The sequence below is a fragment of the Clytia hemisphaerica genome, unplaced genomic scaffold (genome assembly GCF_902728285.1).
Source record: "Clytia hemisphaerica strain Z4C2 unplaced genomic scaffold, Clytia hemisphaerica genome assembly, whole genome shotgun sequence".
In the NCBI taxonomy this organism is placed as follows: domain Eukaryota; kingdom Metazoa; phylum Cnidaria; class Hydrozoa; order Leptothecata; family Clytiidae; genus Clytia; species Clytia hemisphaerica.
The window spans coordinates 797935-821904 of record NW_027104561.1 but is presented as its reverse complement, the minus strand read 5'-3'; the positions used below and the strand labels follow the sequence as shown (position 1 = coordinate 821904).

General features: G+C 34.4%; 2 protein-coding genes across 2 annotated transcripts; one reads left to right on the top strand and one right to left on the bottom strand.

Moving 5' to 3' along the window:
* Window positions 1-212: 212 nt before the first annotated feature.
* LOC136823214 (GPI inositol-deacylase-like) lies at window positions 213-8547 on the bottom strand. The gene is made up of 4 exons (XM_067079386.1): window positions 8505-8547; window positions 3172-3273; window positions 2696-2900; window positions 213-2376 (listed from the first exon to the last, which is right to left on the bottom strand). Exons 2-4 carry the CDS (start codon window positions 3264-3266, stop codon window positions 232-234), a joined length of 2445 nt encoding a protein of 814 aa, XP_066935487.1. The 5' UTR covers window positions 3267-3273; window positions 8505-8547; the 3' UTR covers window positions 213-231.
* Window positions 8548-15489: 6942 nt separating this feature from the next.
* Window positions 15490-23969, top strand: LOC136823305 (spartin-like). Its single transcript, XM_067079488.1, has 14 exons — window positions 15490-15815; window positions 15962-16032; window positions 16410-16512; window positions 16802-16956; window positions 17095-17196; window positions 17596-17726; window positions 18081-18273; window positions 18515-18705; window positions 19038-19241; window positions 20402-20492; window positions 20679-20769; window positions 21533-21596; window positions 21799-21830; window positions 22259-23969. The coding sequence occupies exons 1-14, from the start codon at window positions 15712-15714 to the stop codon at window positions 22341-22343; spliced, it is 1617 nt and encodes a 538-aa protein (XP_066935589.1). The 5' UTR covers window positions 15490-15711; the 3' UTR covers window positions 22344-23969.
* The last annotated feature ends 1 nt before the right edge of the window (window position 23970 follows it).

Below are 23970 nucleotides of genomic sequence, written 5' to 3'. Positions count from 1 at the left end.
AAAACTTGTACACCTAAAAGATGCAACTTATCTGTTTGGAATATAGCCAACCTTGTGTTTTTTTATGCTGAACTTTCTCAATTTAGCGAGTTAAAACCCTCGACATACAACGTGAAAAAAGATTTCTGGCTCCTCCTCTTTAGGCTGCAGATTTTTGAAAGGGGAAATAAACGTTCCCTTAAGGAAAATCAATTAACCGTAGTACAAGGAAATTGAAATGTTAAAATCATTCTACTTTTCCTCACTATGAAAACTACATCTTTTAATTGCCATACAAATAAGGGCTAAATACCCTACATTATAAAAGTTTACTAGTTCTTTGCACATAAATGGCGCAAATATAAATGGCAAAACATAAGTTACCATTTTCGGTGGTGCTAAAGTGAATTGGAATCCAGTTGAGAACGAAATCATATAAAGTACATAACCCAGTGCTATCGGATCAATATTTCCTAAACGAATCGATTGTATGGGAAACCCAAGCAATACATCCTTGACAGTGACAATGTAAGGTACAATTGATATTGCCAGCGTCGTCGGTAAAAATGCCAGAAGATCCGATCGTTTGTTTGATTGCTGAACGCATTCTGTTATCAGGTGGGCTATGAAACACGGGATGAGGACAAAAACGGATCCAAAGGAATAATAGATTGTTGAAGATATTAATACAATGATTAAACACCATATTAATTTTAAAGCTCTCGAATTGGTAATTGATATGTATCTAAAAGTCATTCCTCTAACAACCTTCCATAAGATTTGTCCAATAATGTCCAATAAGAAAACCGTAGACATGCTAACAACAAAACTGTACATTTCTGGAAAGACAATCTGATAAAAGTAATGTAATACTCCAATACCATCTAGATGGTGTTCTAATATGAAAAGTCCAGTCTTGGCAAAGGCAAAAAGAACTGCGAACGATTGCACTGAAGATTTTTGGCTACATTTTTGAAAGGTGTACAAAACAAGTGTGTAACGTGCAATAGACCGTGTCTGAAATCGTGTCAACTGACCTAAACTTGATTCCCAATCGATTGTTAATTTAATTCGAACTGTTGCAAATTCTTTTCGACTCCAAATGTACATTTTCAATGTTCCATCAGTAGGTACCGTAAAAAATTTCAAATCCAGTTTATGTAGCTCATTGTTTGAAAATGATTTTACGTTAATCTCTGAGGACTCAGGGTTTTCAATTTTGATGATAGGAGAATCAATTATTTTTTTTTTAGCACCTAGAATCTCTACTTTGAAGCATTGCCAGGTAGCAGAGTATCCATGGAGATTGATTTCATGATAGAAAGAAGATGTTGGTAAGGAAACATCAGTATCCAGACCATTTAACAATGGTAATTGAATCCTGTTCACAATGTCCAATATCTTCCCGATTGAAAAATGAAGATCTCCATACTGAGGGTTTAAATAGTATTGATTTTTTGCTTCAGTTTTGATTGAAATGAATTGAGAATCGTCTGGAAGTTGGGTAGCAAAATTCAAAGTTTTGCATTTTTGGTTTGGATCACATCGAATCAAAGATGAATCTATTTTGTTGCTATGATACCAAACATCCACTATTTGTCCACTCTCTGAAATATTGACTTTGACACAGTCTCTTTTACGAATTAATGTAATTTTATTGTTAATATAGTCAATTGGGCTACATTCATTGAAATCTAGCGTGATTCTTAAGTGCTTCTGTTTCTCATAAAATAAAGTTTGCAGCAAAATTTTGGTTCGCTTCTTATGGTTGTTGGTGATTTGTTTAGATTTAGGATCAATCATGTTGAAAAAGGTTCTGGTGAGGGCTCTTACCAACTGATTACACCACACGATGCATTGATGGTCATTTGATAGCCAGATTCTTGGTAAAGATGTCGTCAAAGTTGTAATATGGTTTGGGCTTGACCTTTTGTAGAGACATAAATCACTTCGTACGAGATAATCGCGAAACCCTCCACCAAGAGATAAAAAAGTCAAATTCTCGACTTTATTTTGATGCTCAATCCAATATCTATTAACTTTATCATAGAATTCATTGATGCGTGGATCTAGATTGATTGGTGGTTCCAAATGAGGTGTTGCTAAGGTGATTACTGTATTAATTTGATTGTGGTCGAAATGGGGTAATGTAAACAAACCACGAATCACCATGCCTCCCATTGAATGTCCAATAAGAATCAGAGAGGTTGGTTTGTTTGCAGTTCTTTGGTAACATTCAAAAACACGATCAATGACATGTGAGAGAAACAAAGTTTGTTTGTGAAGATATTCACCAAATAAAGCAGAAAATTCTTCTTCGTAATCAACACTGAAGTAGTTGAAATGGTATGCTTTTCGTTCGGATTTCGACAATGACACAGAACCAGGGGAACGCACCTATAATCAAATTCAAAGAGGTAATATAGCATTTTGTTGGACTACTGACAGACCCAAGGTGGGGATTCAATGCTTTTGACGAAGATTGTTTATTTTCATGTGAGGAATTTATTGTCAAGTCTTAATTGACATCCAGAACAATATTTCTGAATCCTCAATGGGCAAAGACAGTTGACAGGACTGTAAAAGGAACTTCACACATGCAAGCATCCAGAACAGTATGATTTCTAAAATATTTTCAAAAGGTTAAAAGAATCGAATAGAAAAGATTACAGTGATTTTTACATCAAAATTATAGAGCATTTAGAAAGACCCCAACCTGTTTGTATCTACCAGAGTTGCCGTGAACAAATAGAGCAGGGACACCATCCAGTTGAATATTGTCTCGCATACCAAAAAGATGTTGTGCATAAGCTCCCTCCCCATATACAAAGAGATTGTACTTTGGAAACTTATTCTTGATCTCTACACCCATTGGAACAGGAATATATTTTGGATATTCATACATCCAGGTCATTGTACATCTACAAATAAAAAGAAACTATTATACTGAAAATTCAAGTAAAGGTTATGATGCATGGTTGATTTCAGTCCAAAATTTAGCAATAATTCATAATTAAACTTGAATTATCTTGCATTATTTAAAAAAAGAAATCAGCTATACCCATTTGAAAGTTCTCTACATAACCTTTTGAGATTTTTCGAATGTTTTGAGAAATCAGTTTTTCAGAGTTCTTTTTCTTTTGAGATTTTGCAAAAATTTGTTCCCTTTAAAGTAAACAAAAAATGACTTACCCGTTCTCTTCAACATTGAGAAGAATATCTTTGATCGAGATGATAAATATCCCAAAAACAATGACCAAAACAGCACTACCCCAAATCCTTTTCATAGTTAACCTTGAGAGAAAATAATTAATTTATAATAAGGTCTTCGCATCAATTTTAAACAGTCAGGTTCAACAACACTTATAATAGCAGCCCACAACCTTTTAACACCCAATGATTTGAATCCAGGTCGGTCTTGGTATAATGTTAGCTTAAAACACAATAAATGATACTACAATATACTAAGAAAATATTTTCAGTAATTAATTATTTTTATGAGTTAATTAAAGGTCTAATCAATATGAAGGACCACCTGTGGTTTCAAATTATTTTGGGTTATAAAACAGGAATAAAGCTATGTTAAACATGACTAAGCAGATATGTGCGATCCATGACCATGGTGATTCATTAGGTCAGAATGTAATGATAATTTTTTGGAATTAATAATATATTTTGACACCCTTCTTTTAAGAGATAGGAGTAGTCTCTAAAGAAGGTCGTCGGGATTAATGTAGATGATGTATGTTGACATTAAACCAACTTACAGTAGTTGTTAAGTCTATCATAGCAGTCTGTTGATTAACAAATTATTACAAACAATAGTTTTTTAATGACAACACCATCTAATTTATCAGATTTTTACAAGTAAACTGGTGCATAGAAACGAAATAATTCATCTCATTTTGGGGTTGGTGTAATTTAAGATGCACAATCTAATAATTTAAGATGTATGATTCATGCATCGAGCATAAGATCATAAGATTACATAACATAATTCCAAAACAAACCTTTTTTCCTTTTTTTTTCATAACAGTAAATTTATGCAAAGAAAATAAGTATGCAATGAAACTACGAATAATAAAAGTAATCAAATTTAATAATTTCTTTCTAAATGCAAAAAAGGAAAATACCGGGTGCGCCACAAAAAAGTTTCTCTCTTTAAAAGTAATTTTCTCGAAATCTAAAAATTTTAAAAGAACCATTCCTATTTTATTGGAAAGACGAAAAATAAACTTAAATTTTGATGGGTCATTTATTGATTTCGATTCATTAGATCAAAAGTTATGCTCAATTGAATAAAAAAGTTACTTTTGGAAAGTGCTCAAAAATGTTAAAAATCGACCTATCAAATTATTCAGAAGCATAATTACATGATGTATCAGTATTTTTGTTTCAGTCATTAAAAATTATAATTAGCTGTTTAAATGACCTTTTGTTATTTAAAGGAAGGTTGAATTTCAATGAAAGGAAGAAAATTCGTCGAAAAAGGCCAAAAAATCTGGTAGAATTCATAAAAATACATCAAATATGGAGGATCATAATGGTATGGAGGACTGGGATTTTACACTAATTGATCAATCCCAGAATGAACAGAGTCTTCGGGTACGCGAAGATTTCTGGATTAACAAACTCCAGACCTTTGAGCCTCAGGGCTTGAATGAGAGGGAAGTGATGATCGATTATGGCTAAGTTTTTACCCTTTTTTTGTTTAGTTCTTTTTGTCGTCTTGTCAGGCGGGAATTTAACTTTTGAGAAAAAACTTCTTTACTTTATCATATTTTATTACCCTATTTATTCTCCCGAGCTTAATTTATTTTCGTTAATTACAATTGTACATTAAACCGTCATTTTAACGCCTTTTTAACTTTTATTCTCCGATGAACTTTTTAATTGTCAATAGACCTATAATTTTTTCCCTTGTGTATATAGAATTAGTATATAAACCTTGTCAAATAAATCCATTTTTATGTTGAAAAAGGCCAGTTGGCCGAAATATTCATTAGAAAGATGATGTGTTTTTTCTGACTACGTCAAATATGGGTTTCGAGGTAGATTCAGCCTTACATAGAATTTATCCAGTCTAGAACCAAAAATCTGAGGAAAATTTCGGTAAAACTAAATCAAATTAATTTTGATGAAGATTTTGAACCCTTTCGACCCTTCAGTTTCAAAATTTGTGTTTAGTTAATGAAAAATGCTCTTAATCATGTAAAGGCTATTGCGATTGCCAAATTTCAAGTAAAAATTTGATAGGTCGAGTTTTAACGTTTTCGAGCACTTTCTGAAAGTAACATTTTTATTCAATTGGACATAACCTTTGATCTAATGAATCAAATTTAATAAATAACCCATCAAAATTTAAGTCTATCTTTCTTCTTTCCAATGAAATAAGAATGGTTCTTTTAAAACTTTTAGATTTCGAGAAAATTAGTTTCAAAGAGAGAAACTTTTTTGTGGTGCACCCGGTAGTAAATAAAACAGGCAGCAAAATTTCTATTGCTACAATTTCTGGCGTCAAAGACAGATCTATAAAATTGGGGAAGCCTTCAAGAAAGAGAAAGTGTACAGAAGGTCTATATGTACATGGTTTTACTTTCTATTAATCTTGTGATGTGACTGAATTTGAATTGAACACAGAGAGGGAACATGGTACAATTGGGAAAACGCAATGTGAGCTTTGTTGAATATAATTAAAATTTGTATAATTTTACATGAATGATGTTTTTAAAAATAATTGAGTTTCACCGAACGTAATTCGCATAAATATTTTTTTTATTTCAATTATGCATGAATTGATATATATTTTAAACATGGATTGCGGATTGTGCATTGTAAATTGTTAGATTGTGATCAAACAAAATTTATAACGGTACTGTCATCATTTTGAGAATCAAACAAAGGATATTCTGTCAGGAAAAATTAAAAATTCCCAAAACAATGATCAAAATGGTCTGCTATTTTTTTGTGGTTTGAGGATTGAGCCGGGTTAAAAAAAGCAATCCCCGCAGAACACCTGCAAAGCAAACTCCCTCACAGGTGAAAAAAAATTAATCTGTCAATCGTTTTCTCAAGAGAGAGTACACAAAGTGATTCTAGCTTTATGATAGTACTCAATTATCATTATCCCTGAAACTTTTGCAAAAAAAGAGGAAAGATACAGAGATATTGTTATAGAGTTGTATTTTTTAGTGTGCTATTTACCAATACACCTTTCCTGTAATTCGTAAAACTAGTGAGCGCGCATTATTTTGATGCTCTCCACCGTTTGGGCTCTGGAGGTAAACAAACCCATTTTTGCCTGCGTTTCCTTAGGGAAAGTTGGTTTTTTGAGCTTTTTTTAAGTTCTGTCGAACAAAATCCCCTCAATTTTGGTATGTTCAATCTATTCATGATATTATACCACCCTGAAAATCTTTTGCCAAAAGAAGATCTCTATCAAAAGTTAGAAGCTGAAAACCCACTTTCCCTACTAACCCCTCGCAGGCAAAAACACGTTTGTTTACCTCCCAAACAATTTTATGCACAACGGTGGAGCGCACATTTTCCCGGGCCATTTCTGAGAAGTTTAATTACGGGAAAGGTGTATCGTCCCAAGTTAGAGCAGTTGACAGTATAAATGACAGTTAGTCACACTAGGAAATCAAGCTTTCAGACAAAACAACATCACATCAGTCATCTACAGGATGTATTTGCAACAACAAGGTATATCACCTGAATCAAGTTCACAAGACAATTAATTGAAACTTGAAAGTTTGAAACAAAATAAAACGTGCAGCAGCCAAAATCACCCAACCAAAATTTGTCATTCAATTCCCTCTTTATCCAGGCGGTGTCAACCGAACCCTATCGAACTGATTTTCGTCATCGAACCATCGAACTTTATCGAACAAAATCGAACGATAGCTGTACAATTACCGAACCCGATCGAACAGCTATCAAACCTTATGTAAATTTCTTGATAAGTTCGATTTAGTTCGATGAGTTTTCTTTGTTCGATGAAGTTCCATTGATGTTTGATGAGTTCGATTTAAGTTTGATGTGGTTCGATGGTTGTCAGTCAGTACCTTTAGCCAAATTAGGAACATTTTTCTTACTTTTACTAGTATTCCTAATTAGGAATCTTATACCTAATTAGGAAGAAAAAAATTCCTAATTAGGAATATGAAGCAAATACCTAGATTTTCTCCAAAAATAGAAAAAATCGCACGTTAAAAAGTACTTCATAAGATTCTTATCATTCCATTTAGGTGGGAAAGAAAGATTGAGCTATTGACTTGCTCGGGGGACCGAGCTATAATCCCTAGAAAAAGCTTCACTTCTCCCAGTAGTAAATTGACATCTTATTTATAAAACGCGGGAAACTCACTTTCTGTTTTTCTTCGTGATAATAAAAGCAGCAGTTCGTTTAATTCCTAATTTGGAATTATTTTTTTGGGGCGTTAATAATTCCACCATCCGCGAATGAAATTTTTCAATTTTTTGCACAGTTATCATATTTGGTATACCGAATCTATTGGTCATACTTGGAATTTGCGAATGTAGCTTGTTTCAGAGATATTAAACTTTTAAATATTTCTTCCTAATTAGGAATAAGATTCCTAATTAGGAATACTAGTAAAAGTAAGAAAAATGTTCCTAATAGACCTTTTTTCAAAGAGGACGTCCTGTTGAATAATTATGTAGTCCAGCCCATAAAAACAATGATAGAGCCATGCATAATTACTGTATCATGCATATTGTAATAATTATGCATGGTTTTATCATTGTTTTTCTGCTGGACTACATAATTATTCAACAGGGTGGCCTCTTTGAAAAAAGGTCTATTTGGCTAAAGGTACTGACTGGTTGTGTCGGATTGATTCTACTTTTCTTTACCTTTCAGAAAATTACGAGGTTGTTTAATCAAAACACAGGCACCGAATGCTTCTTTCTTTAAAGAAAGTAATAAAGATGAAAATCTTTTTTTTTTTACAAATTATACGACCAAATAGCTTGTAAAAGCTCCAGCTTGTCCCATCCGATGGGATAGATATAGGATGGCCCGCGAGAATGGCCTGTGGGCGGCCGCCAATACGCCCTCGGAATATAAATAAAAAATTGGGCGGCAAGGTATAAATTGATTTAATCGAACCAATCGAACTTCATTGATCTTAATCAAACTGATCGAACCTCAATCGTATTCATCGAACTACTGCGATCGAACTATAATCGTATAATCGAACAGTCATCAAACTTTACAAAAGTTTTCCCAGTTCGATAGGTGTTCGATTGGGTTCGGTAATCGAACAGCTATCGTTCGATAGGATTCGATTAAGTTCGATTAGTTCGATAATCGAACAGTTCGATTGACACCGCCTGGATGGCTTTATTTATACTTTAAAAAAAGGTCTCACAGCAGTAACCAAGGGGCACAAGGGACAAGATTATTCATCACAAAAGAAAAATAACACATATTTGAATGACAGACTGTATTGTTTTACTAAAAAAATTGAGATGAGAGTTAAAAACAGTAACTTAAATACCTAAATCTGGAAATCTGGTATCTTGAACGAGCGATCGACCATTGTTATGTTGTGGCAAAATCGAAACTGAAAGTGGAAGCCATTATGAGGATACCTTAAAATATGCCGGGACCGATAATTTGTTGATACTATGACGTCATTTTGTAATCGAAAGTCCTAAATCGAAAGTTTGCTGTGCAGTGCAAAAAAAAAAGCTGGAAAACCATACCATCCTCCAAAAAAAATGTGGTCTGATTTCATACTGTAAGTAGTTGACATCATGGACAATTCAATCCAACGACACTTTGATACCTTTCAATTCATCAGGAGTAAGGTAAGTAAGTTATAAACATCGTAAAAAGTGATGAAACATTAAACTTTGGCCAGTTTTGCAGTTTTGCAGAGTGTGGCACATTTTGCATTTGCTCAAGATCTCGACACTCGAGTGCAGTAGTGCACATCTCGGAAAAAGTCAAGTGCGGGTGCAAAATTTGAGGTTTTCAGGTGCAAGTGCAGACAGTTTTTTAACCCCAAATGTAGGGTTCCGCTATTTTCTCCTCAAGTTGACCCTCAAGTGTATGTGTAGCTAATAATTTCAAGGATAGTGGAGACAAATGCCTCAATTTTTGTCTCTTTTAGTACCTTTGTCAGTTTGTTTTTTAGCTGAAAATCTTAAAACAAAAGTAGACTAAGCAAGATCGACAAAAACCACCCTGTCACCAAAGCACCGGATTGTCCCCTGCTTTTGTCTGTCTGTTATGCATATGTTTGTCTGTGGTAAACCTCTATCTGCCTGTACCTCTTTGTGGCTTCTGCTTGAACTCAACTTGATGAGTCTGATGCTTGGACATTTTCCCGAGGCTGTTGGAGTCAGCTTGCTTGCCTAATCTAAGAGTAAAATAGTGGGCAAGCAGTGGTTCGTCCAAAACAGTTTAGAGGAAGGTATCTAAGGTATTTTTTTAATTACTTCTTTTGACAGTTAGTCACACTAGCGCCCCGCCGAATTGCGTATCAAATATTATTGCTGCGAAAGCGCTATATTGTTTACTTGACTCCCAAGCAAACAAATGTGCCGCAAAACTTCTAAAGGGATTCGTGAAAAAATAACCCGGCGCTTTTTAATGAAATGGGGGAGACGGGACCCACTTAGATCCGCGCACCGCCGGATAGGCTATTTCCCGGAAATTTTGCCGGACCTCAAACACTGACCAATTTACATGTGCGGAATTATTTTTACTTTAGCGTATAATCTCTATTAAGTGATCACATAATACGCTAACGTACATTATCATGATATTGAAAATAAAAAATTATTAAAAATACCTAATAAAATGAAAACAACTAAAGCTAAAAGTGGCTGCAAGAAGAAGTAGTGAGATAGCGAAGTAGCGAGATATGACTGAAGCTGAAAGACACCACCACAAGGATTTAGAATAGTATGTAGTAAGCGAGAATAGTATGTAGTAAGTGAGAGGCTAAGATGTGATAATGTAGACCTGAAAGACTTGTGATTTGATGAAGTTAATAAGATATAAAATATACATTTAAATTTTTATATAATATATATATATAAATATGATTACTTAAAATTAAATATTATGATTCAGTATTATGTTTAATATAAGCTAAAAAGAAAGGAGAAACATTAATAGTGAATAAATAACTTTTGCCTTGAATGTACGACCTAGCTGCTGAGCTGAATAGAAAAAGAATAGAATTAGTGAGAGTTTGAGATTAGAGGATGATGACTAGATTGAGACTAGATACTAAGGCACAGCAGGAATAGAGCTAAAATAAAAAGCTTGAAATCAGGAGGAGTTATGAGCAAGTGAAGGCAAAATGTAAACAATTAGAATGATACATACAAGTTAAGTGTAGTGCTCATTGACACCTTTACAAAAAGAATCATAATTTAACTCAGATATGAGATTCACGGGTAATTCATTCCACAGTCGGATGGTTGACGGGAAGTAACTGAATTCGTATGTTTGAATCCTTGCATTGATTGGAATAAGTTTAAGATGAGTGTTACGTGCACGAGGTGCAAGAGCGGATAATGATTCAACTTTGCCATGAAGAATTTTATGCATGAATTTAACTTTATTTGCTGTTCTCCTGGTTTGAAGGGTTTTAAGATCAAGATTACGAAGCGTCAATGAGGGACTACTCATTTGTCGCCAGTCATTCCAGATGAAGCGTGCAGCTTCCCTCTGAACCATTTCCAGCTTATAGATGTTGGAGGCTGAGTGAGGGTCCCATACGACTGACCCATATTCCAGGATGGGTCGGACATAGGTTTTGTAGCATTGAAGCTTTGTATTTGGGTGACATGATCTGAGATTCCTTTGTATGAAACATCGAGTTTGGTTGGCTTTCTTAACAGTATAGTCGTTATGGACATTCCAGGAGAGTTTTTTATGGATATACACACCTAGATATTTCGCTGAGTCCAGCTGAGTCAACAACTTCAAGTACTTGGTTGTGCATTGAATATGGTTGAATGATAGTATTACGCTTGTTGGTGATTCGTAAAACTTTACATTTTTCCGGGTTGAACTCCATTGACCATTCATGTTCCCAATTCATGAGTTGGTTTAAGTCTTCCTGAAGGCTTATGGCATCATTAATTGAGTCAATGGCTCTGTAAATGAGTGCATCATCAGCAAACAATCTTATTTTACATTTAACCAATTCAGGAAGATCGTTTATGTAAACTAAAATTAAAAACAGAAGAGGGCCGAGGACTGTGCCTTGAGGAACTCCAGAGATAACATTAGCTTTTTCAGATGACTCGCCATTAACGACAACAGTTTGAGTGCGATCGGAGAGGTAGTTGGTGATCCATTCAAGAGTTTACCCATTACGCCATAATGATGAAGTTTTAGACAAAGTTTTTTGTGGTCAACTTTATCAAAAGCCTTTGAAAAGTCAAGTAGAATTGAGTCGATTTGCTTAGCTTCGTTCAGGGACTTAGCGAGGTCTTGGATGGTTGTTACAAGTTGTGATTCACCTGACCGATGTTTCCTGAAACCATGCTGGCTATCTGTCAGAATGTTGGTGTTGTCAAGGTGGGCCATAATGTTGCTGTGTAAAATATGCTCCAAGATTTTACAGGATATGGAGGTAAGACTGATAGGCCTGTAGTTACAGGCTTTGGATTTGTTGGTTTTACCAGGTTTGAAAACAGGGGCAACCAGGGCATGCCTCCAGTCATCTGGTATGGAAGACTGTTTGAGTGAAGCTTGCATCACTAAGGTAAGACCAGGAGATATTTGGTCAGCAAACTCATTGAGAAATCTTGATGAGACACCATCTGGACCAGCAGCTTTGTTAGGGTTGATATCGTTAAGGAGTTTCCGAACACCAGGTTCTGTGATATTAATTTCTGGCATGGGCGTATTCGCTTGACCCTGCAGGGGTGGGATTCGACCGTCAGGAATGGAGAAGACATTTGAAAACTGTTTGTTGCGGATGTTCGCTTTCTTGGTGTTATCAATGTGTAAGCTGCCATTGTCTCGCAGGGGTGCTACTCCATCATTTTCATATTTAGGGGATTTTATGAATCGAAACAGTTTCTTAGGATTATTTACCCCATCTGGGCTTACACAGTTTTTGACAAAGTTATTGAATGCTGATTTGCAAGCTTTCCTGCATTCGTTTGTTAGCTTTTTGAAGCGATCCCAGTCTGCAGGTTTTGATGATTTTTTGGCTCGCTTGTAGGCCCTCTTCTTTCGCCGAGATAACCTTTTACATTTCTGTGTTATCCAAGGTTGAGAATAACGACTTGATGTGTATTTTGAAGGGACGGATAGCATGGCATTTTCGATAAGAGCTTTGAGGGCTTTCCACATGTCATTAACAGGGGATTCAGAGTTGTAAGTAGTGGTAAACTCAGCAATTTCAGCAGAGATTTGATCTTTGATGGACCCAATGTTTGCTCTGTTCCACATGAAGATTTTGTGTTTGCTAGGTTTGGATCGAATAGGATGACATACCATGTCAAGAAGAACAGCTGTTTCGTGGTCACTGAAACCTGGGTGAGGGGCTATTCGAAAAAATTGAAGTTCTTCAAAATAAAGCCTTGAGAGTTATACACTTTAAAAATAGCAGACACTCGGCTCGCCCACTCTTTATTAGATCTTCTATTTTGCCAATCAAAAAACAACTCAAAGTAAAGAACTGCCTTTTTGCTCTCGACCATATTCAAAATAATCTACCTAAATACTTTTCAAACTACCTTAGATACTCTCCTGTACACGAAGGTACAAGACAGTCACCCAAGAAACTTGAACCGCCAACAACCAATACGGTAAAGTATGGCTCTTACAGTGTAGCTTCCCTAATAACTAAGGACTGGAACGAACTCCATACTAAGGTTTTGATTCAAGACTTAAGCGAATGCTCTAAACAAACTCTTAAAAAACATTTACATCGTTTTATTTTAACTAAACTTGCATCTGATTAGACTCTGGCTATTTACTTTCCTCTCTCTTTGTTCTTCTTTATTCTTTTGGTCCTTTCTTTATTATTATTTTTTTTTATTCTCTTTCTCTGGTCTGAACTTGGCAACTCAACTTTAGTAGTGAATGCTAAACCAAGGTTACTCCGTGGACACTAGTTTGTTGGAACTATCTTCGTTGTCTCCCTTCCGTTTCTCATTTACTCCCCATACTAGTATAAGTGATATATCAATTTTGGTTTTTCATAGGAAATATTTTTTCAACTTGTGCTAGTATTTTTAACGTGTATTTATCACTTTGTTCATATTTCACATCCACTTGTACATTTTATTTAGGATGAGAGTATCGGTAAATATATAATCTATCTATCTATCTATCTATATCTACTGATAGCTGAGTGAACATTCAAAAGAATTCTTTGACATCAAATCAAAAATATTTATTGTTTGAGCAGTGACATCCTGACTTGACCAATGTCAGATGTCAACTGACTATGCTCAAAAAGTGGGTGGTCAAAAAAGTGAGGCATGACTGTGGTCTGGTGTGAAAAGTCACCAAATGTGCACCAAAAAGTGATGATGTCATCATGTCGAAATCAAAACAAACATGTTAACCTAAAAATGTAAACAAAGTTACCAAACCTACGAAATATGAAAATTATAATATAAAATGAGAATTCTGAGAAAATATATTGAATTATCTTACAACTGAAGGCAAGCACATAAGATATTCTTGTAATTAATGATATTCATTGAAACACGCTTCCTTGTGCTCTGCGGTGGAGTGCATGACGTAACTCGCCCGGCAACTAACTAGCCTTCTGTTGGAAGATCATATTGGTCGTTTTGGCATTACCACCCTCGAAGCAGCGGGCGCCTTTGTCTTTTGCAACTCTTTCCACCATTTTATATGGCCTTAACAATAGATCCAAAAGGGCGCCATAATCTTGGAAGATAATTTGTTTTGGTCTCCAGCTTTGAGGCAGTTTGAGGAGTAGCAATGTTTTTGGTTGTTTTCGATGGAAAATGATAAGAAACTTAAGTTTACAAGTGCCATATATTTTTTTCTGGCTTATAGAATGGCAGGATCCTGGATGATTTCCCTAACTGCCTGTCTTAAATTATTTTTTTGCATATATCTCATCAAGACGTAATTAATCAAACAGTTCGATTACCAAACTAATCAAACTTTGCTAAATGACAAAATTTCGATTAAATTCTTTAATGATGAATCTGATGAATCCAACAACATCAGCGTGGTATCTCGGAAACAGAGCGACTGGTTCCTCAGCTCACAAAACCGGTGAGTTTATTGTTTCTATTTTTTTATACTCAAATACAAAAGCATTTTTGTTGAGTTCTATGAATGCACTTAACGTAATCTTTTTCAGGGACAAAATGGTTTGAATCGATTATTGCTCCCACCTGTGTTACATGTAGTATGGTCCACTCTGTTGACTCTGCGATCAAGGAAGATAAGACCGCTGAGAACACTCTGAAAATAGAGTGACCTTTATTTTTCTCTTTCAGGTGGAAAAGTTAAAGTGCCAATTATGTAATCCCTTTTCAAGGATAAATCAAAACTTAGATCTTTTTTTGCGCCCGCTTGCAGAGTCCTAGAGGAGGGTTTAACTCAAATTACTGTTCAATTAAATACAACAAAGTTCAAGTAAGAAGTTTGATTATCAAACTAATCGAACTATTAACTAAAGGTCTCTTTCAAAAGTTCGATTAATTTTGATTTCTTTAATCAAACTTAATCGAACTTTGTAATTTGAAGAATTTGTGAGTATTCGATAAAAAAAGTTTGACAACCCAACTTAGTCTAACTTTCATCAGACAACTAAGTTTGATTGATTAAGTTCGATAAACTTCAATTAAAAAACAGCTCGATTGGTTCGATTAATTATGTCTGGTCTCAAGAAAGTCAAGAGTGTTAATTATATTTTTATTTTTTCATCCTAGATATAGCTTGATAAAGATACACTTTCTGCAAAATTTCATGTTTTTTAAAACAACTGCCTATCATTTGTCTGCAATCATAAATTTTTTGTCAATTTTTCCTTATTTTGGCAATTTTTAGTAAAAAAGCACCTCAGTTTTATGGTAGCACTTTCTTTCCAGAAAGATATTTGACCTGGAATTGTGATTTTCCATATAGGCAACTTATTCATGTGTTTTTCTACAAAAAAAGTGTTTTTAAAACTTTTTTCCATCTTGCACTCTGATAGTCTAGCAGTGATTTTCTGTGTACCTCCATTTTTTCACCGGAATTTGTTTTGTTTGAAATCATTGCACATTACCCACACTCCCATTTTGATTAAACCAATAAGAAGTGAAACTTTTTCGTGTGGAAGATTTTTTGTGTTTGTTTTGTTGCACAAACTCCTGTAATTATGGGTGAGTACCTTGTTGCTAAGAAGATGGCTTGAAATCAAAAATGAAACCACTGAAAAAGAAAGTAAAATCAGCACGCACTCCAAATCCCGTAATCTCGATATATGAGTTTTAGTCTAAACTACCTTGAAAATATGCAAATATGCCATTTCTTTTATTTCAAAGTGGAAATTGTCAACCAGAAATGTAAAAAGATGGCTTTAACTGGATTTGATTACCTCGTTTAGGTTTGATTGTATTCAATTTTCTGGGTTTCCTGTGTGCTTATGAAAAGATTAATGTATGTATTACAGTTGGAATTTTGGATAGATCATTCTCGCTCATCTTATTGAGTTTTAACCTTTCAGGGAAAAAAGTTTAAATAAAGTTATAATGGCTACTTGTGTAAAACCATCTTCAACAAATACAAAAGAGGACAGCCACCAAATGTCAGAACGATTACAGAAGCTTCACAATTCAAATAAAGATGCATTCAAGTAAGTGAAACATTTATAAATTAAGACTGATTAAGATAATTTAAAACAAGAATATTTTTGATAATTAGCTAATTTAATGGTATGTGAATACTTGCATTATGAAGATGAACTTCTTAACTTCTTGATAAAAATATCTTTTACTTTAGGTTCATTAATGAAGGGCTCAATCTTGAAGACAAAGGAAAAATTGTGAATGCAATTGCTTGTTATGAAAAAGGTTTTAACAATTGTATTTAAATGTTTTTAAAACATTCTCAATTTCAATGGCAGCCCGGGGGGTACTAGGGTTGGAAGATGAGGGGTATGTCCTGATGGGACCTCCAAAAACTGACCCTTAAAGAGAGACTCATTTTTGCCGAGAAGGTGACCCTGATTTTTCCGACCCTTAGAGAGACTTTGAAAGGTGAAAAAACCAAGTCTACCGTCTGCACATACCCAGCAACCATTTTTACTCCCCCCCCCCGGGTGACAGCCTTATGCGGGGTAAATATATTAAAGTGTGCATCATAAAAAATTGGGGAATTTCTGACTTGATAGCATGTTTCAAGAATGATTGTTTGGTTGAGAAAATTTTCTATTTCTTCTTTTGTAAAGGACTTCGTATTCTGGAATCTGGAATGAAAACATCCAACAGCTCCCTGACACTCTTTCCTGGTGAAGCAGAGATATACATGAACCTGTTGTCAAAACTTACTAAGTATACCTCTCCTTTTTTTCATTTTTCTCTTTTTCTTTTGTTTGCATTTTTCAAAACTTTAGTATTTTTAATTGCAAGAATTTTAGATTACAAACAATTTTTGATCTTGCTTTAATCCATCACTTTTTCAGTAGGGCATCGGGTCTGGGAACTCTGGGAATCTGTCTAATCATTTGATATTCTCTAAAGATCCAGTCTGAATATTTTTAGGTATATTGGTCATTGTTAGCAATTTGTTGATATTCTCAATTTTTAACATTATTGTCTTTCCTTTTTTATCGATTCTTAGAGCACAGAAAGAGATCATCATTCGACTAGAAACTTTGAAACAAGAACAAAAATCCTCCCTTGAACCATCAGCACCTGAATTGCCGGACAATACAGTCAATGGACATCAGGAAGATCTTTGGCAAGATGCAAAAGAACTTGTAAATATCAAAGAAGGTAATTTGAGTTGTTCAGTAAGAATGATTTTAAGTCATGAAATTATTGAAAAATTAAATCTAGGAAACTTTTTAAAGACATTAGAGTGATTCAGATTATTGGTTCCGAAAATAAATTTGATGAGCCTTTGTTTTTTAGGTGTAAAACTGTTCCATGTCGATGACAAAGGTGTTGTAAGTCCATGGACGTCAACTAATGTTGTTTTGCAAATCTTCCAGATACTAAAAGATTCTATAACTGGTAAGTATTGCACAGTAGTAAAGTGGTAATTTATGGCTTTAAATGACCCCTAAACTTGTACGATAATACACAGCTACAAAATATGCTATAATTAAAAGATTATGTGGTAATCACTTTGGACTTTTCCTTAGGGCTGGGTTTTTAACACGACTAATGGTCATTCATGATTTCATCTTCCAGCAGCAACTTTCACTTTCAGGTTTTTCCAACCATAGGGCAAGCAGTCCCTTCTATAAGAAATATTGTGATTACAATGAATTGAAATGTTGTAAAATATATTTGTTGGCAACATTGTTTTCAAAATAAGCAAAACACTGTTCTAAACACCTGCACGAAAATTCCTTTTAGGTATTTCTTATTTTTATTTTGCTAATTTTGAATCATTTGATACCCCTGTAGATGGCCCTGATGCATTCCTTAAGTGTGGGGAATGGATGTATCCACTTGAGCCAGGAAAATCTCCAGTATTAAAAACACAAAATACATACATGTTTCCTGATGTCAACATCAAGGATGAAGTTGCTATTGAAGTGAGTTGATGCCAATGATAATTATCTTTTTTTATGCAAGGGCATAACTTATACACGTATATCAATATAAATCTATTAACAGTTTTGGGCCATCCAAAGAAATTATCAACCACGATTGGAGAGTCTATGTCGGATTGAACTGCCTCTATGGGTGCTATCAAATGGTGCATGGGTCTTGGCGCTCCTAGGTTTCCATTGGCGCAATCCAGTAAAAAATAAGCGTGACGTTTGTACCTTTTCCTCTGGAAAGTTACTTTGTGCCACTTTATTAAGACTTGGTAGATTTCGACTCTCATCTTTTAATCTGGTATGAGTTCATTGATAAATAACAAACGATTTGTTGTCATGTTTTAGGGCGATGACTTATCCCATATATCATGTGTTGGCATTGTGTTGAGTGACCTTGTATCTGACCCTCTCAGACAACGGTTTGAAAGAATCTTGAAATGTTATGGAGATTTTCGAATTAGCGATAAACCTGCTGAAAGTTTTCAACCTAAAACAAAACCCAAAAGACCCCCGCCACCTTCAACCAAGAGAAATGCTGGTATCAATTCATCTTAAAATCTTTTCTGTTCTTGTTTCATGATATTATTATAGATCTCTAATTTCTCTGGAATCACTACCACCTAGATCTTTACAAACACACGTTCAAGCTTTCTTAATTTTTAATTATTGTTTAAAAATTCAAGTATCGTTTCTTGACTTGTAAGTAGAAATTATTTTAAATCAATGTTTTTCTTAACATTTGATAATTAAGCTGACATTTTTTCTTTTTTCCCTTATAGAACGTACTATTAGCCCAACATCTGAAAGCACATTGGCGATAGTCAGTACAGCAACGAAAGAAATCAGTGATCAGCTAGCAGAGCAAAAAGCATGGTCAGATAAGATATCTGTTGGTATAAATATAGGATCTCAATGGATTTCATGGGGTTTATTAAAAGGTGCAGAATATACAAGTGTTTTAATGGAAAAGGTAAACTTGTGTTCTGTCAAAAAACAATTGAAAAAAGAAAAAGCTTTACCAGTAATTTTTTTTCAAAGGCCGAAAATTCCTCAAATCCGTGTCAAAAATATTCTGCCGCGTATTGGAATATCGGAAATTTTAGCCTTAATACGGGTTAATACCTGTCAATTTTTGGACAAATACTGTAATACCGGTCGGCTGGACCCCCAGGACCCCCCAACTTTATTTAAGAAGGTCCATGCTAATAAAGCTAAGCCATACAACCATTTCTATTACTGTTTTGACTTCTTTTTTCTAGGAGTAATTGAGTTTCAATAAAATTTTCATCTAATTCCCTTCAGGGTGCAACATCGCTACAACAGAGGATCAAACCCGAAAACAAACCCACTGTAATCGATCCAGAAATATCTCACAACATTCGCCAACTTCACCAAGCTACTGGTTCTGTTGTTCAAGTCTCGTCCTTTCTCGTCACTTCTCTTGGAGCACTGACCGTCAACTTGGGCAAAAAACTTGCTCCTATTGTTGCACAACAAGGAGAAAAGGTATATTTTCAGAAAACTAATTTTGAACTTAAAGTTGAAAACTTAAAGTTTAAAGATTTTGATTTGTTTATTTCCTATTTCTTTTGCTGGTGATATTGTACATACCTTTCAATTCGCGCAAACCTTTTATAAAGTTACACAAATTTGTGCATTACTATGAATTAACTTTAAAGGCAATATAACTACCCTGCAATCAAAGTCGTGATATTGGAGAAAAAAAAGATTTTTTTCAATATTGAAATTTTCCAAAATAGCCTAAAAGTGACTTTCTCGCCCGAACTTCAAATTTCGGAAAACAAGGAAATAAAATTCTCATTATTTTTTGACGCAGATTGTACTAAGGATATGTTATAGCGTAGCTGGATGAAGGACGAGAATTCCTTAGCGGATTGCTCCTTTGTCTTTTCTATTGTAAATTGTTCATAATAGAAATCCATCTCTGTCCCCTTAAGTGTTCTGTTTTTATAAGAAAAATGAAGCAGACAAAGTATTCATGCAGTATGTTTGCATATATTTTGCTATGATGTTCCCGCTTTTCATCAAAATAATATTTGCAAAAGATACCCCAAAAGCTTCTTTGTAAATGAAATCTAATTTTATCAGCATGTGTTATGAATTTTAGAAGCTTTCATGATTTCTCTTTCTCTTTCTGATGTAAATATTTTGACAAATATTGTTTCAATCGACTTGAATTTTTTTCCATAATCAGACATACCGACTTGCTATCTGGAAATATCAGTTAGAAAGTGAGGCACCCCGCGGTGTAGCGCGGTATTTCAAATGAAAAAGAGCTATTTATAATCTTACAGAAGGAATTTCTTATAACTTTACTAATGAAAACAATGTTTTTCATTTTTTTTAATTGTCATTCGCCAATGTTTTACAGACCCTCTTGATAATTAAAAGTTTTTAATCGTGAACAATAAATGCAGCAGCAGAATCATTGGCTTAAAAGAAATCCAAATTTCACGAATTTGTAATTAAAAAAGTTTAATTTCATATAAAATTTTAATGTCAGGGACAGAGATAGAACAAGGCTTTTTCAAATGTGCGTTATCCAGCTACGCTATAACATATCCCTGATTGTACCGTCCTTCCAAGTATTTATCAGTGACCTGAATGTTGGTGTTTGTGTAAATTGTATTTTGTCGTTATTTCAGTTGCTTCCTATCAAATACAAACCGAGTAATAGTGAAAGTTCACAAAAAACCATCGAAGAGGTGAAGAAAGTTGGTGTTGCTGGCTTGCAAGGTAAAGCCTTATGTACAACTTGTACAGCAATAAAGCAGTCACGTTTTTGTCTTTAGTGGGAGTGTCCCCCTGAAAATAGCTTACAATAAGATATCAAAGGATCATATTGTAAAGTTTAGTGTCTACCAAACGAATAAAGAACATCGTCAATGCATCGTATTATCTAATCAACATTTTCGTTTCCAGGACTGAGTATCATGTTTTTGTCCCTGGAACAAGCTGGTAAAAATCTTTATCAAACATTGAGTAAGGCTACTGTACAAACTGTGCAACATAAGTAAGTACCAAACATCACTTCAACAAACTCTCTCTAAGCTCTGGCTTAGATATACTGAGAGTGTACCGCGTTGACTCTAAAAATAGTGACAAGTCTGTAATCGTTTTTACGACTTTCAATCCCATCCTCCTTTGTGTTAATTACTTACAATATATCAAAAGAAATGTTAACTTTCACCGTTTCCCAATCATTTCGAATTGAACTGTAAGATTAGAACTCGTACAAATTTGAGTTAAAACAATTATGACGTATGCGACGCACAGCGCTATTCCAATGGTAACTTAAAGTGGGAAGAAAGTTTGTCATTGTAAATACATTGCCCTTTTGACCAATGCAATGCCTTCTAAGCAAACATTTTAACAGCCGACTTTCTGCCAACTATTTGCCTATAATCTAACAATTAAAATAGGCTGGCCAGAAAGCGGACCGTCTAAACTAGAGCTAATGTCTCTGACAAAACTGATCTATTTCAAAAGCCCAAACATGTCTGTAGAAAATTGCTGGTTTGTAAAATACAGGTTTTTAGACCTGGACTACTGAGCTCAAGAGGACATGACCTAACTTTTCTTTATTCGCCCTTTTAAACTCAACTGTCCAATTTCTTTATCTTGATTAAAGCTAAAACTCCATATATCTTACCCACACTTTCTTACATGAAATAGAATTCGAAAATGTAATTTTCAGATTACTTAGCCTTATTCTCGTCTTCTAACGTAAAGACGTTCATGTAGAAATCACGTGTTTTTATTTCTTTTGCTTTAAGATATGGCGAAGAAGCTGGTGACGTCACACACGATGCAATGGGAGCTGCTGGTAATGCACTAAAAGTAAGCATCTCTCTTCACCACATTTCTTTGCACTGTTAGGATAAAAACGAGATTTTAAATTTTATCGTCTAATAGATTTTGAATGCTTTAAACTTTCTTTTAGATCTAATATTTGTGAAGATCAGTAGGAATGTAGATTTAGAAGATCACCAAAATGTATCTCTTCATCAAATGAAATAGTTTGAGTACTTCTTTCTTTTAGACTGTATGGAATGTAAATCAACTCGGTCCAAAGTAAGTTTAAACTAATTTCCCATGAATTTCATATATATATTACATTCACATGTTTTGAAGCTTTTCAATAAAATTTCCGTTACGTTTATTAGCTCCATCGGGGGAGGGATAGAATCTACCACGATAGTGTTCTTTTGTGTATGTCTCGGAGAAAAATTATTGAACAATTTGAAACGATCTGATCCGATTTTTGTCATTATGGAGAACATCTGTACCAATTTTCATGGCCATAGCTCTTCTATATCAAAAAATAATCGAGGGTGGTAGACTCTACCCCCTGGGGCAACCAAAATCAAAAAAGCTTGGGGTTGGGATAGGGTTAATTCTAAATCTTCTTTACTTGTTTTATAGAGCTGTTGCAAAACGAGGATTGAAAGATACAGGGAAAGCATGTTATAAACTTGAAATTTGTATTACTTGTTTTATAGAGCTGTTGCAAAACGAGCATTGAAAGATACGGGGAAAGCTATGCTACGCATGGAGGATGACAAAAGTGTGAAGAAACAGCAGTGAGAAACAGCAGTGAGAAACATGTCAAATACTGACAGAAGAGTATGGTGGTGGTGAAGCTCTCAAATACTGGGTACCGAGATATCAACCCAATCAGGGAACAAGTCATCATTAATTTAAAGAAGTGGAAGGGCCTGTTGCAAGGCCCTTGTATTGGTATCTTTTCCTGTCGCAGGAAGTTTTCTTTTATCTGGTAATCTTACATTGGGAAGCTGGTTCTTGCTGAGAGTTGTTGTTCATGTTTCACTTACTTGAGCTATGGTTGTGTGTGTGAAATGTGAATTCTTGGTCATTTCTAAACCAACCTATGCATTTGTGTTCAACTGATACAAAATGTTCATATGAACGTAGAAATAGTTTGTCTGTAAAGCTTTTTTCACATGTACGTAAAATTTTACTCATAAAACCTTCAGGAATGAGGAATTTCCCTAAGCTTACGTATTGTTTTAGGGTCTTAAAGGGACATAAAAATACTGACGAAATTTGTAAAGCAACCGTATGCAGCGGGATACAAAATCAAAACAAATGTCACATGTATATAAAATATCAAACAATTACATGGCTGATTTTGATTGTTTCAATTGTTTTACAAGTTTTTTTTGGACACGTGATTTTAAATGCTCTCTTTAATGACACGTGGTTCGCGCAATGTTTACATTTTACTACTTTTATGTCCCTTTAATGGTTACGTTCAAAATGTTAAAAACTCGGGGGAATTCCCAAAAGACAGCCTTACTAATGATTTTCCGAAAGGTCTTAAGTAAGATTTTACGTTGTGCATGTGAAAAAAAGCTAAAACAAGGCCGATGTCTATGCAAATTTCAAAATTCATTACCTAACTACGCTACATTATACGTTGGATAAACTTTGGTACGGAGTAAGAAACAGTGTGAGTGATACAAATTAAAAGATAACCTCAAAAAAATTTTAAGATGTTTAATCTGGTTAAGTCACTCAGTAATCTTATGTTATTAAGATTATCTTAATTGCACACTAATTAAACTCAATTTCCTTGAAAGTCTTCCTCTTTGGTACATATTTAACTAAAGCGGAAGATTTTATCTCTTTCATATTTTAGTCATATTTTTGATAATATTATATATAGGAAGTTGCATAATTTTATAATTTAAGAAAAAGAGATTTTAATGCATTTTTTAAGTATTCTTTCACATGAATCTTTATATCGTATTACTTAAAACTGCCCTGTCTCACAGCCCCGTTGGAACTTTTTTTCTCAAAATTCCTATTGAAAATGGGGATAGAAATTCCTTTGTTCCAAGGTTAAAAAATTCAGTGGCAATAGTTTTGAAGTGACATTTTCAAACATTCAATTTCGAATGGGGATGGAATAAAAGTTAATTTCCAAGTGGGGCAAGGTAATTCCCACCGGACGAAATTTGTGTCTGTTTTTCCAGTGGGCCTGGGCTCCTAGCGGTTCTGTGACACAAGTATCTTAGAGGGGTAATTATTTTCCTTTGATAACTATTTTTGTAATATTTAGAGATTTTTTTTAGTTTAGTATTTATTGGAATACGAGAGGAAATTTATTATAAAGATGTCGTTTTCATATTAAGAGTTTGTAAATACTTTTGAGATAATCGTGAAAGAAAGTACCAATAAAAAAATAAAT